Genomic DNA, 13,798 nt, shown 5'->3' with positions numbered 1-13,798 from the left:
TATGGTGAATTTGTCAGCTGCTCTTTATTCTGACATGCTGTTAGAATTAATCTGGAAGGTTAGTAAGCATTGAGTTTACAAATGGCACATATGCTCTGTATCAATCCCAGTAATTAGTGCAGCTTATATCAGGATATATTATATCAGCACGAGCCAAAGTACCATATCGTGATAATATCGTATGAGGAAAGGAAAGGAGGATTTCCAGCTATACCTAGGTCGAGATCAGATGTCTACTACTGTCAGAAATGGAAGTGGTAGTCCCTTCCATTCATTCCACATGCTCGGCTGCTCTGCTGTCACTTGTTCGCAGTTAGCGCCCTCCTTCGCTTGCGAATATCTGCCGAAATGAGATGACGCGATATTGCAGGAACAGGAATGGTGCAGAAACCTGTCCGTGGTTCAGTCCGTCATGAGATCGGTACAGGCGATCTTGATAAGATAACAAACAGTATAGGAGTGGGATTAGCCAGACAGGTTGGATGCCATCTTCCTATGAATCACTGCATGTCTAACAAACCACGACACAGTATCTGTTTCCTTTTCTTAAAAAATGGGGTCTGGATGTACTGCTTCCCACACATAACCTTCGGAAGAGATGTGTTGACCTCGCTTGTACCTGTCGATGTAGTCATCAGCAGCCGCGCTCGCGTCATCGCGAAGATCAATGGCACAATAAATCCCCCACCAAGTACCCGATATGGAGGTAAAAGCCGAATAGCAGCTCTCTTTCTGCCGAAGAGCTAGTATCTAGTTGCAGCTTAAGCGATATTGATGATGAGTGCAAAGTGTCCACCGATGGTGTTATCATGGTGCCGGTTAGGAATTGTTCAACCTTGGCCTCGACACCATCAGATGGTGTGATGGAAATCGTCGCATAAAAGGGCAGGCTCAGCTGTGAAAATGGAGCAGTGTTCGGAAGCAGGACAAGAGCTTTGCGAAGCATATTAGTAACGAGATGATCCCTCTAACCAAATATAGCCTGCTGTTGGCAGCTCTCTCCCCTCTTACCATAGCAGACGGGCAATATCGCTCGCGACCAGACCTCTCCCCTCCCAAGCTGAACATCACCATTCCGGCTCCTGATGCCAACGGCACGGAGTATGTCTTTCTCGCGCCATACTCAGACGATATCCAGCAAAGCGGCGCATACATCTACCGCAAGAATGGCGACCTGATCTGGTCTGGCATCGGGTACTATGCAGGGTTCGTCGCTAACTTCCACACCACGACATACCAGGGTCAAACCGTCCTGCAAGGATTCCAGGGGACAATGGACACGTCGCACGGTGAAGGGTTCGGGCAGCAGGTCATATTGAACCAGAACTATGAGCATGTCGTGACTGCGAAGGCGGGGAATCATCGCATTCCTTCCATCCACGAGTTCAATGTCATCGATGGGAAGACTGCGCTGGTGGAGGTCTATCTCCCTACCGTGGCTAATCTGTCGGCTTATGGCGGCAACTCGTCGCAGAAGTGGATTGGTGATGGTCTTTTCCAGGGTGAGCATTCCATCCGTAGTCAATACCTTTGTCGCTCTAATGCAAGGCAGAATTTGACATAGAAACCGGCGAGCTCGTCTTTGAGTGGAATGCTCTTGACCACGTTGACCCTGCAGGTTCGTTCCCCATATATCATCCCCCATTCAAGCCACGCTTACACATCCCAGACAGCCTGGTTTCGCTCGGCTCATCAACCAGCGACAGCGGTCTCTCCTCCAGCTCCACATGGGACTTCATCCACCTGAACAGCGTCGACAAAGACAAAGATGGTAATTACCTTCTTTCCTCGCGACACTTCAGCACCATCTTCAAGATCAACGGCACCGACGGCTCCATTATCTGGGAGCTAGGAGGCAAGCACTCCACCTTCAACCACAACTTCACCTTTGGGTACCAGCACCACGCACGGTGGCACTACCAGTCCCCAACGAAAGAGATAATCTCCTTCTTCGACAACTCCGGCAATGGCGAAGTCACCGTCAACAATGTATCGCGAGCACTGGTCGTCGAACTGGACCACACTGACGATACCGCAACTGTTCTCCGCAAAGCGACAGCCCCGTATGGAATCCAGGCGGCTTCACAAGGGAACGCGCAGCTGCTGGCCAATGACAACATCTTTGTGAATTGGGGTCAGGCAGGCGCAGTATCTGAGTATGATGCCAACAATAAGATTGTTTATCATGCTTTCATTGAGGAGGCGGAGAGCTATCGTGGGTTCCTCGCTAATTGGACGGGCACACCGACGGAGGTCCCAGCCATTGCTGCGTACGTGGATGCATCGCAGACTGTCCGGCTGTATGTTTCTTGGAATGGTGATACGGAGACGAAGGGATGGCGGTTCTATCAGTCTGAGAAGGGTAATACGACGTCTCTTGGGGTCGTGCCGCGGAAGTCTTTTGAGACGACTCTGTACTTGAAAAATGAGCGGGGGTCAAATGATGTGAGGTATTATGCCGAGGCTGTGGGAGCGGGGAACAAGGTGCTGGCTAAGACGGATGCTGTTTCTGCCAGGGAGTATATCCCGGTTGCTTGAGTGCAGGAGATGAAGTGATGTATATATGCTAATGAGATAATGGTATGTATAGCCATCATGGCTGTTGCTGACACTCCTTCTGTATGACGAGTTTTAATTGAGAATGGTGGTTTGCTGTCCGCAGGGATACTTCGAATGATCGGGCATCCCTGATGGGATACTTGTGTGAAGGTTCACAGCATTCATGCCAAGCAGTGACGATCATCCTGTATCACTCAACTATACCATCTGATACAGACAGCTCTATCCGACAGTTAACACCCTTCTATGCAAGATGAGGTTTGCACTCCAGGCAGATCAAATTGAGCAGGATAACTCTCACCAGCAGTGATACTAGACGCCGAGACCGCCAGGATCAAAATGCTGTTCAGATTTGCGCCCCCAACATGGGGCCCAAAATACCCGCATCCACGAGGCATGCCTCAATCCACATTCCATACACGATATAACCTTACCTTGACCGACCTTGATGATTTCCGCATACTCCGGACCAGAGATCTTTGCGCATCCTGGATTGCCACGTTGTCATACATTCCATACAGGAGCAAGTTCCTCTTCCCGCTCAACCATTTGTATCCACTCTAACCACCAAGCAGGTCCTAGACGTCACCATCTCGAGTTATGACCACCAGTGCCTCCCATCAACACTGTGCATGTTTCTCCGTACATCGCTAGCGATCACAGGAGGAACTTATCGGAGATGAGTAGTGGTGGTGCATGACCGCGAACAAAGTCGTTCCGTCCGGAGAAAGAAAGACCCTGCGGTGGGGACCTTCACGAAAGAACGGGTTCGTGTGGGAGTTATCCGGTGTTTCAAGTCAAAATTGATTGCATTCCCTCCCTTTCTTCCTTCTGATCCTTTTGTCAATTTCACCTGGGGAAATCTCGGCCAATTCAGCCGCGTTTCTATAATTATTTCTCCTCTTTGCTGGGATGAATGGTTCAAGTTGAGTGCTGACATGTCTGTGGCAGTGCTCGATCCAAGCATGGCGACCGTGTGCCGTGTCGGCAAAGCACAATGAGTGGATGGCTGGACGGACGATCCGTGAACTGAGCGGTACTGTCCAAAGTCTGGAACAGGCCGGCCAGGCCGTGGTGGCTGGTCACAGACATGAAGTGAAGTCAATCAGTCAGTCCATCATACAATTCAATCATTGAGACGACATCAAATATGGCAGCAGAGTTTGACCCTGCATATCCTCATCATGATGGCAAAGAACACCCTGAGCAGCCCCGGCAAACCCTTCAGACAGACAAGCGGAGCACACAAAAAAGGCGTTGCCATCCACGTACACCCATCTCAGACCAGACAAGATCAGCAGTGCCAAGCAGGGTCTGGTATCAAATAAGGCTGAGCAGGGACAGCGATAGGCCGCAACGGCAGGCGAGACACTCCACTGGAAACGCCGATCGGTTTGAAACAAATGGGCAGGGACCCTTTCCGAGTTTAAGTTCGGAATGACTGAAAGTCTTAGCCTACGCTTGGAGTGTTTAAGCAGTGCTTCTTAAATTCTGCTTGCACCATCGTCCCTTTGATGTCGTGATACCTGCATCTATCTATCTATCTTTATCTTTTTACAATCTAATCTATAAATCAACATGCGAATACTATTACTTCTCCTTTTTATGCTATTCAGCATCACCACCCACTCCCTCCCCCACTACGGCGTCTCTCTCCCCCCACCACCCACCGACCCAGCCAAACCGCCCACATCCCCCTACTACCCATGGAAGTCCCGACTCGCCAGCGGCGCTGACCACGTCGACAAAACCACCCTGTATAGCATCGCCCGCGCGGCCCACAACCAAGGCCAAACACACTTCGCCGACTATCTAAAACACTATCTCGGCAACACGGGTCGCGATGCCCACGTCTCCGTCGACGAGATGCTTTCCGCAATGCCGCAATTCCGCACCGAAGTGCACGAACTAGCCAAATTCAAGGCAAAACTCGCCTACGAGTCGTTGATGATGACCCGACCGGACGAGGCACCCGTCGTGCCATTTACGAGTTTCTGGCACGAGTACATCGCGACGCCGGATCAGAGCTGGGACTGGTTCCTATCCGTGGGGAGGTTCGTGTATAGTGTGACGGGGGTAGTGAAGATGGATAATGAGACGGGCGGAGTGACGGTACATTATGCGGTGCATGTGTTTACTTATTGTGACTGGGATGGAGGCCGAGATGTGCGCATTGGACAGTTCCGGTTCGATGAGGGCAGACTCGCTGGGTTGCAGGTGACAGGGTTGGCGAGGGAGTTCAAGATTCGCGGGTCGAGTCAGTCCAGGTTGATCGAGGGGTATACTCCTGTGCAGGGATTTTAAAAATATGTGTATACGCTGGTTGTATAGACGTTTATATGTGTATGATACTATGAATGACAAGAAATCTTTGAAAAAGGGGCCATGCAACGCATCAATCAATCCAGCTGATCTCGCGACACTCGCCCAGACTCTCGGCCATCGCATCAATGCGTTCGGTCATCCATCCTGCCGATAATCCCGGCCGGGCATGTCCCAGCGCCAGCACCGTGGACGTGCGACATGCGCCCTCCGTCGCATTATATGCATACTGCAGACACTTGGCCTCGCGTGTACACACGCCCCGACAGGCCGCGAAGCTGCTCACTGCCACCGGGTCCCCGTCGACCAGATTATCCCACTCGGTGCGCACATCGCGCAGCTCCGGCCGGACCAGCTTCAGGAACACATCGCGATACAGCAACGGTGTCTTCAGCGGCCCCAGTTGCCTCTCCAGATCATCCAACTGCCGGATGCCCTGCTCGTCCAGATGATGAAATGACACGGCCGGATAACACCACGGCCGCTTCGCATATCCTATGGAGAAGTAATCCATTTCCTCCGGAGGGGCAATCTGCAGCATCGGCCACGACCAAGTCAGGTCAACCCCGACATTTTCCAGCAGAATCCCCAGCATGCAATCCCCAGCCCAATGTTCCGCCACGGCACGTTCCCACCCATCGCTGGTTCGTTTGCGTTGGTTCACGGCCTGCACGAGCGCCGGTCGCGACAGCGCAAAGCCCGATCCGCCGTGGGCGAAAATAGCATCCACGATCTGCATCTGGTTGCCGAGGTACCATGGCTTGGAGGGATCGAAGCGCCGAAGCCACTGGAGGAAATTATCCCAGACGAGGTAGGTATCCGCCTCGAGGAAGATATACCAGGAAGCATCTGGCTTAACGCGCAGAGCCTCGTCCAGCATGGGGAGGAACTTCCATTTGTCGAGCTTCCAGCCGGGGTTGTTGGGTTTGCCGATCGGGGTGTTGACGTCTGGGTTCAAGTCGGCGGGGGTAAGGGCGGCAGGACCTTCGGCGCGCACGCGACGGTAGAGGTCGAGTTCAGGGTTATGGTTAAGGAGAGCAGGTGAAAGGGAGGCGAGGACATCGTGGGTGAAGTGGGTGGGGGAGAGCTGTTCGACGTAGTCGGAGAAGAGGACGTGGTTGGGGATGCAGCGGAGGGTGGTGGAGAGATGGATGGGGACTTTTGTGCGTGATTCGGTGACGCCGGTTTTGAGAACAACTAGGATGTTGTCGAGGTCGGGACGTGAGGGACAGTCATCTGGGATGATCTGGAGAGGGGGGGAGGATGCGCCGTGGGAGGAGAGGGTGTAGAGGAGGCCGAGGGCGAGGAGGGCGGCGACCAGGATAAGGCGGCGGCGTGGCATGAGGAGGGCTAGCGAGTGCGAGTGGAAGGGTGGGCCATCGCAGATGCGAGGGTTGTGTTTTTATAAGAAGCTGAGAGGATAATGGGAGTGAAGTTGGTTGGAAAGCTGCAAACGGAGCGGATGAGCATTAAGAATCGACTTGGGGATGGAGTCAGGCTTGGCACGGGGTACGGCGGATCACAGCTGCCATTTCTCATTTTTTGGACCCCCATCGCGTTAGTTTTGGGGCTATGTAGACTGGAATGTAGATCCTTATTTCATCCCATAAGCAGATTCCGATACTGGAAGAGTTGGTTGTTAACAATAACGCTGAAAGGTTTTGGCTGTGGTCAATTCCACTTCTACAACACACTTCCTGATTGGTTGGTATTTGCGTCTCGCAATAAATTCCGAGGCACTCGTGCTATAGAACTGATGTCATTAACATGCCCACTCACATTTCAATTCTCTAGAAGATAGCTATTACTATGCCTACTCTATAGATATCACAATTGACTCCTCGTCAGCCCCTTAACAGCCTCCGCCGCCCCCCTCTTCCCACTGCGCACTGCACCCTCCATATAACCCTTCCACTCCTCTGCCGTCTCTGTCCCCACGAAATGCACATCCCGAAACGGTTCTCGGAGAGCATCTCCAGCCAGCGTCAACACGCCCGGCGGCAGTGCCGGACAAGGACAGCCCCAGCCAGAGAGCTCCTCAGTAGACCACTCATGACCGAGAGCCTCGACAAACTCCCTCTTAGGCAGATCCTTATCGCCATAGATAGCCCCCAACTGCTCCAACAACGCCAATTCACGCTCCCTTTGACTCCCCAACGCAGACCAGTTCCTCCCAGCATCACCCGCCAAAAACGCCGTTAGCACCCACTTCCCATCCTCTGGGCTACTCGTATCGCGATAAATCGATGCAGGACCAACAAACGACTGTGCCAGTCCACAGAACCCACGATCCGCCCACCACGCTGTACGGAACGACAACATCACCTTAGTGTAGTAGCCATATCTGAAAGAATCGACCAGGAGCTGCTTGGCAGCAGGTAGTTGCGGCTCGAACTTGATCGTCTTGAGGACAGGTGTCGGCACAGAACAAATCACCTTCCGAGCCTTGACCACCAATCCACTCTCCGTCTGCACGTAATTCACCCCTTTCTGCACCTGCGTGATCCCTACCACTCTCTGACCGAACCGAATTGTATCCGTAGGCAAAGATTCCGCCAAAGTCTTCGCAAATATCTGCGTTCCCTGTCGCACACGTAGATACTGCGCGCCGTGTTTCCGATCCGAGCGCATCTGGAGTAATCCGCCGCCGGACTTGCAGTAATTGAGAAAGTAGAGGGCGGAGATGTCCTGGGGTTCCTGTCCAAGCATGGCGCGAGTCCAGACGGAGGCGTTGGCAGCGGCGATGGGGCTGGCGTTGCGGGAATGCAGATAGGCGAGGAAAGAGAGAGAGTCGAGAGCGGGACTCTGGGGACGACTGGTAGAAAAGGATTGGCAGTCTTGCTCGGCGGTGTCGCGGATGGCTTCTATTTCTTTTACAATTTGGGGGGTTATCTAGTTGCAGTTAGTATGTGTGTGTGATAAGGTAGAAGGGAAGGTGGCATACGCATGGAGTCTGCCCGTAAGGAAAAGCAGTAATGGCACCGTCCTCCCGCTGCAAAAGACAGTTGCCCGTGGTGTTCTGCTCGATCAAATCGGCCCCTGCCCGTCGCGCCAACTCATACATCATGCTCTGGTTGGTATCGTTGATCCAGGCGGCGCCGAGATCAACCACTCCTGTGCCACTCGGCAGTGGACAAGTCCAGGTCTTGCCGCCCACGCGGTCGCGGCCTTCGAGCACAATGCACGAGTGACCGGACTGGAGGGTGGTCTCGGCGGCCATGAGGCCAGACAGGCCGGCGCCAATGACGAGAACATCAGTCGTTTCTGTGGGGGAAGGAAGAGAGAGCGAAGCTGGAATGGAGTCAGGCACCGCGACGGTGGCTTCGATTTCGAATTTCCAGTCCGGAACTGCTAGTTGAGGTACTGGAACAAGAGTAATGGCTGGTTTGTGGCCAGCTAGCCATGTCTGCAGGGGTCGAGTGTGTAGACGGTTGTTGGGGTCATAGTCGACGATGTAGAGGGTGAGTTTGACTACATCGCGGGGTGTAGCGCCGGTGGCGGCTAGCACACGATGCAAATTCACGAGGGCAAGATGGATCTGCGAATTGTAGTCGGCGGGGGCAGTGCCTTCAATGGTGCCTGGTTGGCCCGAGACATGGAGATATTTGGAGGCGGATGACACCACGCCGGGGGCGTAGTAGGCGGAGGTGGCCAGGACAGGTGCTGGAGCCATTGTCAGTAGATTGGAGCTGATAACCAGTGTTTCTGTGTGGTAAAGAGGTGGAATAGATATAGGGCAAGGACAAAGTCCGAAGAATGAAGCTGGTTATCTTATCGTGCGGGGAAGTGTTGACTTGCCTGTTTGGAGTGGGCCGGGGTGACTTGCCTGCATTAGTTACACTTCACTGCCAGTTGTAGGCAACTCTATCTTATCGCATATCAACCACGAGACAAGATGGATATTCAATCCGAGGAAGTGCCTTCTCGATGCTTTGGACCATTGTGTAGAGAATTCGGGAAATTATATATACCAGTCGTAGACCTTATCCGTATTGTCAATCACCACCGTGCAGGGTACATACTTTAACATTAAAAACATGGCCAACCGTCCCAAAGAACACGACACCAAAGTCCTCACCATCGCCGATCTGGCAATCGAGGCCCAGAAAAGGCTTCCTCCAGTCGTGCGCGGTGAGCAACCTCTCTCCATCTATGCAGCCCAGCTAATACTAAGACATGCATATAGACTACTTTAACGAAGGCGCCGGCGACCTCATCACGTACTCATTCCCACAACTCACCGCAATTCCTTACCTATACTAACAGACTAATGCTTAGTCTAAAAGACAACGAAGCAGCCTACAACCGATACAAACTCCTCCCCCGCGTTCTCCGCGACGTGGATGTCCTCGACACCAGCACCACCATCTTCGGCAAGAAAGTGAAATTCCCTCTGGGCTTTGCCCCCGCCGCCGCACACAAACTCGCCCATGCAGATGGCGAAGTGGGCACGTCCCGTGCAGCTGCAGCGCACGATATCCCCATGTGTTTGTCCTCGTGGGCAACAACAGGCATTGACGATGTGATTGCCCAGGGGACGGGGAATCCGTATGCCATGCAGGTGTCGTTTTTCAAGGATGTGGAGATTACGAGGAGAATCATTCAGAAAGCTGAGAGTGGGTGATCACTTGACCATTACAGTGTTTATGGTTACTGATGAAAGTAAAGAGGCCGGTTACAAAGCACTATTCGTGAGCGTGGATCTCCCCGTGCTAGGGAACAGATTGAACGAGTCTCGGAATAACTTCAATTTCCCGAGTGATATGCGGTTTCCGGTGTTGGCGGAGGGAATTAATGAGATGGGGTTGAAGGACTCGTATGAGCGTGGCTATGGTACTATCTTCCTTATTTTCATTGCTGCATCGGCTATTAACAGGATATACAGATGGCACTATTCGCTGGGACAAGACAATTGCCTGGCTACGACAGAACACGAAGCTCGAAATCTGGCTTAAGGGCGGTGTGTTTCCTCCTCACTACTCCGTTAGTATGTATAGACTAACGAGAACAGTCTACTCCCCCGAAGACATTCAGCTAGCCATCGACCACAAAATCGACGGCGTCATCATCTCCAACCACGGCGGTCGCCAACTCGACGGTGTCCCCGCCACACTGGATGCTTTGCGCATCTGCGCGCCCGTGGCAAAAGGGAAGATTCCCCTGGCAGTGGACGGTGGGATCCGACGGGGAGCAGACGTGTTCAAGGCGATTGCGCTGGGAGCGTCGATGTGTTTTGTGGGGAGGATTCCGATCTGGGGATTGGCGGTAAGCTTCCACACAAGTTGTCCCATTTGTTCATGATATTGATAATCGATATAGTATAACGGCGAGAAAGGCGTCGATCTAGCGGTCAAGATCCTCTACGATGAGTTCTGTCGCACAATGAAGCTGGCTGGGTAAGTGACCACGTCAACGTGCATATAGCAGAAACTAATGATGTGAATGTATGTATGCAGATGCCGAACTATAGCAGATATCACGCCGGAGCATTTGGCAATATTGGAGACAAATGGGCTATTGGCGAAGCTATAATCAATATATTAGAGTAAGTCTCAACATAAATACTATCTATATATAGAACAAACAACCTCATAGAGAATACAACAAACACAACAATCAAATGCATAGTAAATAACAAACTACTCCCACAACCTCCTCCAAAACCCTTTCTTCTCCCCGTCATCATCCCCATCCACCCCCAAAGCCTCCACCTCCTCCAATCCACTCACCAAATCCACCTTCTCAGCGGAAATCCACCACCCATCCCTCCACCTCATCACCCGATGTCCAGCATAAACTGCCACAAAGACAAACAGTCCAACATACGAAGTCAAAAACGACGACACGCTCCAATGACCATGAAAGAAGACCTCAAATCCATTACACAGCAGCAAGATCGGGCAAGCCATCGTCGCAATAATCCCCATCCACGGCTGCAATCTCGATCGATACGGAAGATCCTTCAAACCCTGGGCATTACACGCCGCCCGGAACCTCAAGAATATAATCCCACAGCACGTCCAGGACGTAAACCCCGCCGTGTTAGTGAGACTCACGAACCAATTAAACGCCGTGCTAGCGCCAGAACTACAGTCCATATACGCTAGCAACGAGAACAGCGAGCTGCACAACACAGCATAGTAGGGCACGCCGTGGCGGGTGCAGCGGGTGAAGATCTTCGGAGCACTGCCTGCCCTCGCAAGGGAATATAGTGTCCGACTGGACATGTAGAGGTAGGAGTTCGCGGAGGACCAGGCGGAGGTGATGATGACGGCGTTGACGACGGAGTCGAGGCCATGAATACCGGCGCGTTTAATGGCGATGACCCAGGGCGAGGCGGCGACGCCGGTGCCGTTTGTCAAGCCGGAGGCATTACTGGGGCAGATGACGCCGATGGCGAGGACGCCGAGGATGTAGAAGATGATAAGGCGATAGAAGTACTGTTTCGCGGCGCGGGGTAGGTTCTTGCGGGGGTTTTGCATTTCGCCTGCGGCGACAACGAGGAGTTCCGGGGCGAAGTTGAAGGAGAAGACGGAGTAGCAGAGAGTGTAGAGGAAGGCGCAGAAGCGGCCGGTGGAGCCGGAAACGAGGTAGGTGTTGAAGGCGCCGGGGGATTTCCAGTAGTGGAAGCCTAGACGGGTGTGGTTGGGACCGCCGCCGAGGAAGAGGACGAAGGAGAGGATGAGGAGGCCGATGATGAGGAAGACTTTGAGGGAGGCGAACCAGAATTCGGTCTCGCCGTAGACTTTTACAGGGAAGAAGTTCAGGGCGAGGACGACGATAAGCATGAGGGTGATCCAGACGGCCAGGGGGACGGGGTTGGACCAGTAGTTGATGACGAGGGCGGCGGCCGTGGTTTCGTAGGCGACGAGGATGCCGAAGCTGTACCAGTAGAGGAGGCCCATGGCGAAGCCCAAGCTGGGAGATACGAAGCGGGTGCCGTAGGCGGCCATTGAGCAGCCGCTGAAGGGGAGGTAAGTGTTCATTTCGTTGGTGGCGGTGATGATGGCGTAGACAATGATGCAGATGGTGACGTAGGCGAGCAGGATGTTGGCTGGTCCGGCCAGCGCGAGCACCTCTCCTACTCCCACAAAGAGACCTGTGCCTATGGTGCCGCCGATGGCCATCATCTGGGCGTGGCGGGACTTGATGCCACGCTGGGTGACGAGGGCATCGTGGGTGACGATCTGACCTTCAGCACAGGAAGACGTGCGGTCGAGCACCTCGAGGGGTTTTTCGTCAGGAGACTTGGTCATAATTGCTACAGTGGAGTGGGATATAGATTGAATGGATTAAGGTTAGGGGAATTGCAGCTATGTACAGAGGGTATACAGGGCATTTATCAGTTGGCAGGACACTGCATGTACAGAATCTGGGGTTACGTGGGAACTGAGCTTCGCCTCCGCAGATCCCGATACCAGATAAAGAGTGAGAGATACGAGGCCATTAGTGTCACTGTGGCTTGAGCACCGGCATTGGATTATCGAATGTCACCTGCACCAATGCGGAGAAGCAGCGGGTTGTATCTATCAGGCCTTGCTGGTTCGCCTGCAGCTATCTCTAATTCAGTATCAGCCAGATCCACCGTCGGGGCTAGCCCGAGGTTATCAGTTGGCCAGCAAGGCAAGTCTCCCCTGCGGCGTGTCTCTTGACCTGCCTATTGCATTCACCCTTGCATACCCTAACTCCGCGGCACAAACTAGTCGGGCAACTGTTCACTGAATCACAGGACACCGTGGGATTGAAAAATCGAAACTGCATGTAGATCAATGGATGCTGACATACTCATATATTTCACACTGTAACACTGACTCGGACTCTCTTCGTAGCCTCTTGCACGTTGAATACCTCCCAAAGAAGCACCATGTCTTCAACCACTACTACCATCACGGCGAAGAAAGAAGAGCCTCCACAGCCCACAGAATCGAACATCACCGGCAAATCAGCCATCCAGGCCATCTCACAAGGAGCCACCCTACCAAGCATCCCTTCCTTTACCTCCGCAGACAAGAAACGACGATGGATGCTGGAGCACATGGCCGGCGCCTTTAGAGTATTCGCTCGCAAGGGTTTCTCCGAAGGAATGAGCGGGCACATCTCCTTGCGTGATCCAGAGCATCCAGACTGCTTCTGGACGAATCCGTATGGCTTCCCACCCACAAAATCGGCCCAGTCACACCAGCTGAAAACCCCCACAGACTTGGACTCCATTTCGGCCTAGTCAAAGTATCCGATCTCATCCTACTCAACCATGCTGGCGAGCCCGTCGGAGGCAACCGATCACGGCCAGCCAATGCCGCGGGCTTCCAGATCCACGGCGTCCTGCACAAGATGTATCCGCATGTGAACGCGGCGTGCCATGCCCACTCGAAATACGGTAAAGCGTGGTCGACGTTTGCCAAGCCATTGGATATGATCAACCAGGACGTTACTATGTTTTATGGCGATGCGCAGGCCGTCTATCCTGAGTTTGGGGGCGTAGTGCTAGAGGAAGAGGAAAGTCTGCGTCTGGGTAGACACCTGGGTGACAAGGGGAAGTTGCTGATACTGCGAAACCATGGTCTTCTTACGGTCGGACAGACGGTTGATGAAGCGGCTTATCTTTTCACTTTAGCTGAGCGAAGCTGCGAGATCCAGCTGCAGGTGGATGCGGCTGCTGCTCAGGGACTTGAGAAGAAGCTTATTGAGCCGGATGCAGCTGATTTTACGTTCAAGATGACTAGTGATCCGGTAAGTGGCAATGAACACTTTATGTTAGAGGATATGGCTAATGAAAGCAGGAGGCGTTGTATCATGAGTTCCAGCCGGATTATGAGATGGAGCGAGCGCTGTGCAACGACCAGTTTCTACAGTGAGTATGCTTTGCTGTGAGGTGGACATGATTGTATGATGTATCTGATAATGAAATGATAATTCA

General features: G+C 52.9%; 7 protein-coding genes across 7 annotated transcripts; 4 read left to right on the top strand and 3 right to left on the bottom strand.

The window, feature by feature from the left end:
* Positions 1–958: 958 nt before the first annotated feature.
* An12g10180 (uncharacterized protein) lies at positions 959–2,538 on the top strand (the record flags this gene model as incomplete). Its single annotated transcript, XM_059743703.1, has 2 exons — positions 959–1,502; positions 1,565–2,538. The coding sequence occupies 2 exons, from the start codon at positions 959–961 to the stop codon at positions 2,536–2,538; spliced, it is 1,518 nt and encodes a 505-aa protein (XP_059607000.1).
* A 1,599-nt stretch (positions 2,539–4,137) lies between these two features.
* On the top strand, positions 4,138–4,780 carry An12g10170 (uncharacterized protein; the record flags this gene model as incomplete). Its single annotated transcript, XM_059743702.1, has 2 exons — positions 4,138–4,613; positions 4,741–4,780. 2 exons carry the CDS (start codon positions 4,138–4,140, stop codon positions 4,778–4,780), a joined length of 516 nt encoding a protein of 171 aa, XP_059606999.1.
* A 174-nt stretch (positions 4,781–4,954) lies between these two features.
* An12g10160 (uncharacterized protein) lies at positions 4,955–6,223 on the bottom strand (the record flags this gene model as incomplete). The annotated part of the gene is made up of 1 exon (XM_001396026.1): positions 4,955–6,223. One exon carries the CDS (start codon positions 6,221–6,223, stop codon positions 4,955–4,957), a length of 1,269 nt encoding a protein of 422 aa, XP_001396063.1.
* A 485-nt stretch (positions 6,224–6,708) lies between these two features.
* An12g10150 (uncharacterized protein) lies at positions 6,709–8,554 on the bottom strand (the record flags this gene model as incomplete). Its single annotated transcript, XM_059743701.1, has 2 exons — positions 6,709–7,773; positions 7,826–8,554. 2 exons carry the CDS (start codon positions 8,552–8,554, stop codon positions 6,709–6,711), a joined length of 1,794 nt encoding a protein of 597 aa, XP_059606998.1.
* A 364-nt stretch (positions 8,555–8,918) lies between these two features.
* An12g10140 (uncharacterized protein) lies at positions 8,919–10,413 on the top strand (the record flags this gene model as incomplete). The annotated part of the gene is made up of 7 exons (XM_059743700.1): positions 8,919–9,005; positions 9,068–9,497; positions 9,550–9,714; positions 9,767–9,841; positions 9,893–10,146; positions 10,201–10,277; positions 10,338–10,413. The coding sequence occupies 7 exons, from the start codon at positions 8,919–8,921 to the stop codon at positions 10,411–10,413; spliced, it is 1,164 nt and encodes a 387-aa protein (XP_059606997.1).
* A 107-nt stretch (positions 10,414–10,520) lies between these two features.
* On the bottom strand, positions 10,521–12,137 carry An12g10130 (uncharacterized protein; the record flags this gene model as incomplete). Its single annotated transcript, XM_001396023.1, has 1 exon — positions 10,521–12,137. The coding sequence occupies one exon, from the start codon at positions 12,135–12,137 to the stop codon at positions 10,521–10,523; it is 1,617 nt and encodes a 538-aa protein (XP_001396060.1).
* Positions 12,138–12,745: 608 nt separating this feature from the next.
* Positions 12,746–13,736, top strand: An12g10120 (uncharacterized protein; the record flags this gene model as incomplete). Its single annotated transcript, XM_001396022.1, has 3 exons — positions 12,746–13,023; positions 13,080–13,611; positions 13,662–13,736. 3 exons carry the CDS (start codon positions 12,746–12,748, stop codon positions 13,734–13,736), a joined length of 885 nt encoding a protein of 294 aa, XP_001396059.1.
* Between the last annotated feature and the right edge of the window lie 62 nt (positions 13,737–13,798).

Source organism: Aspergillus niger, assembly GCF_000002855.4.
Source record: "Aspergillus niger supercontig An12".
Taxonomy (NCBI): domain Eukaryota; kingdom Fungi; phylum Ascomycota; class Eurotiomycetes; order Eurotiales; family Aspergillaceae; genus Aspergillus; species Aspergillus niger.
The sequence above is the reverse complement of the archived record's forward strand: the minus strand, read 5'-3'. Positions and strand labels throughout refer to the sequence as shown.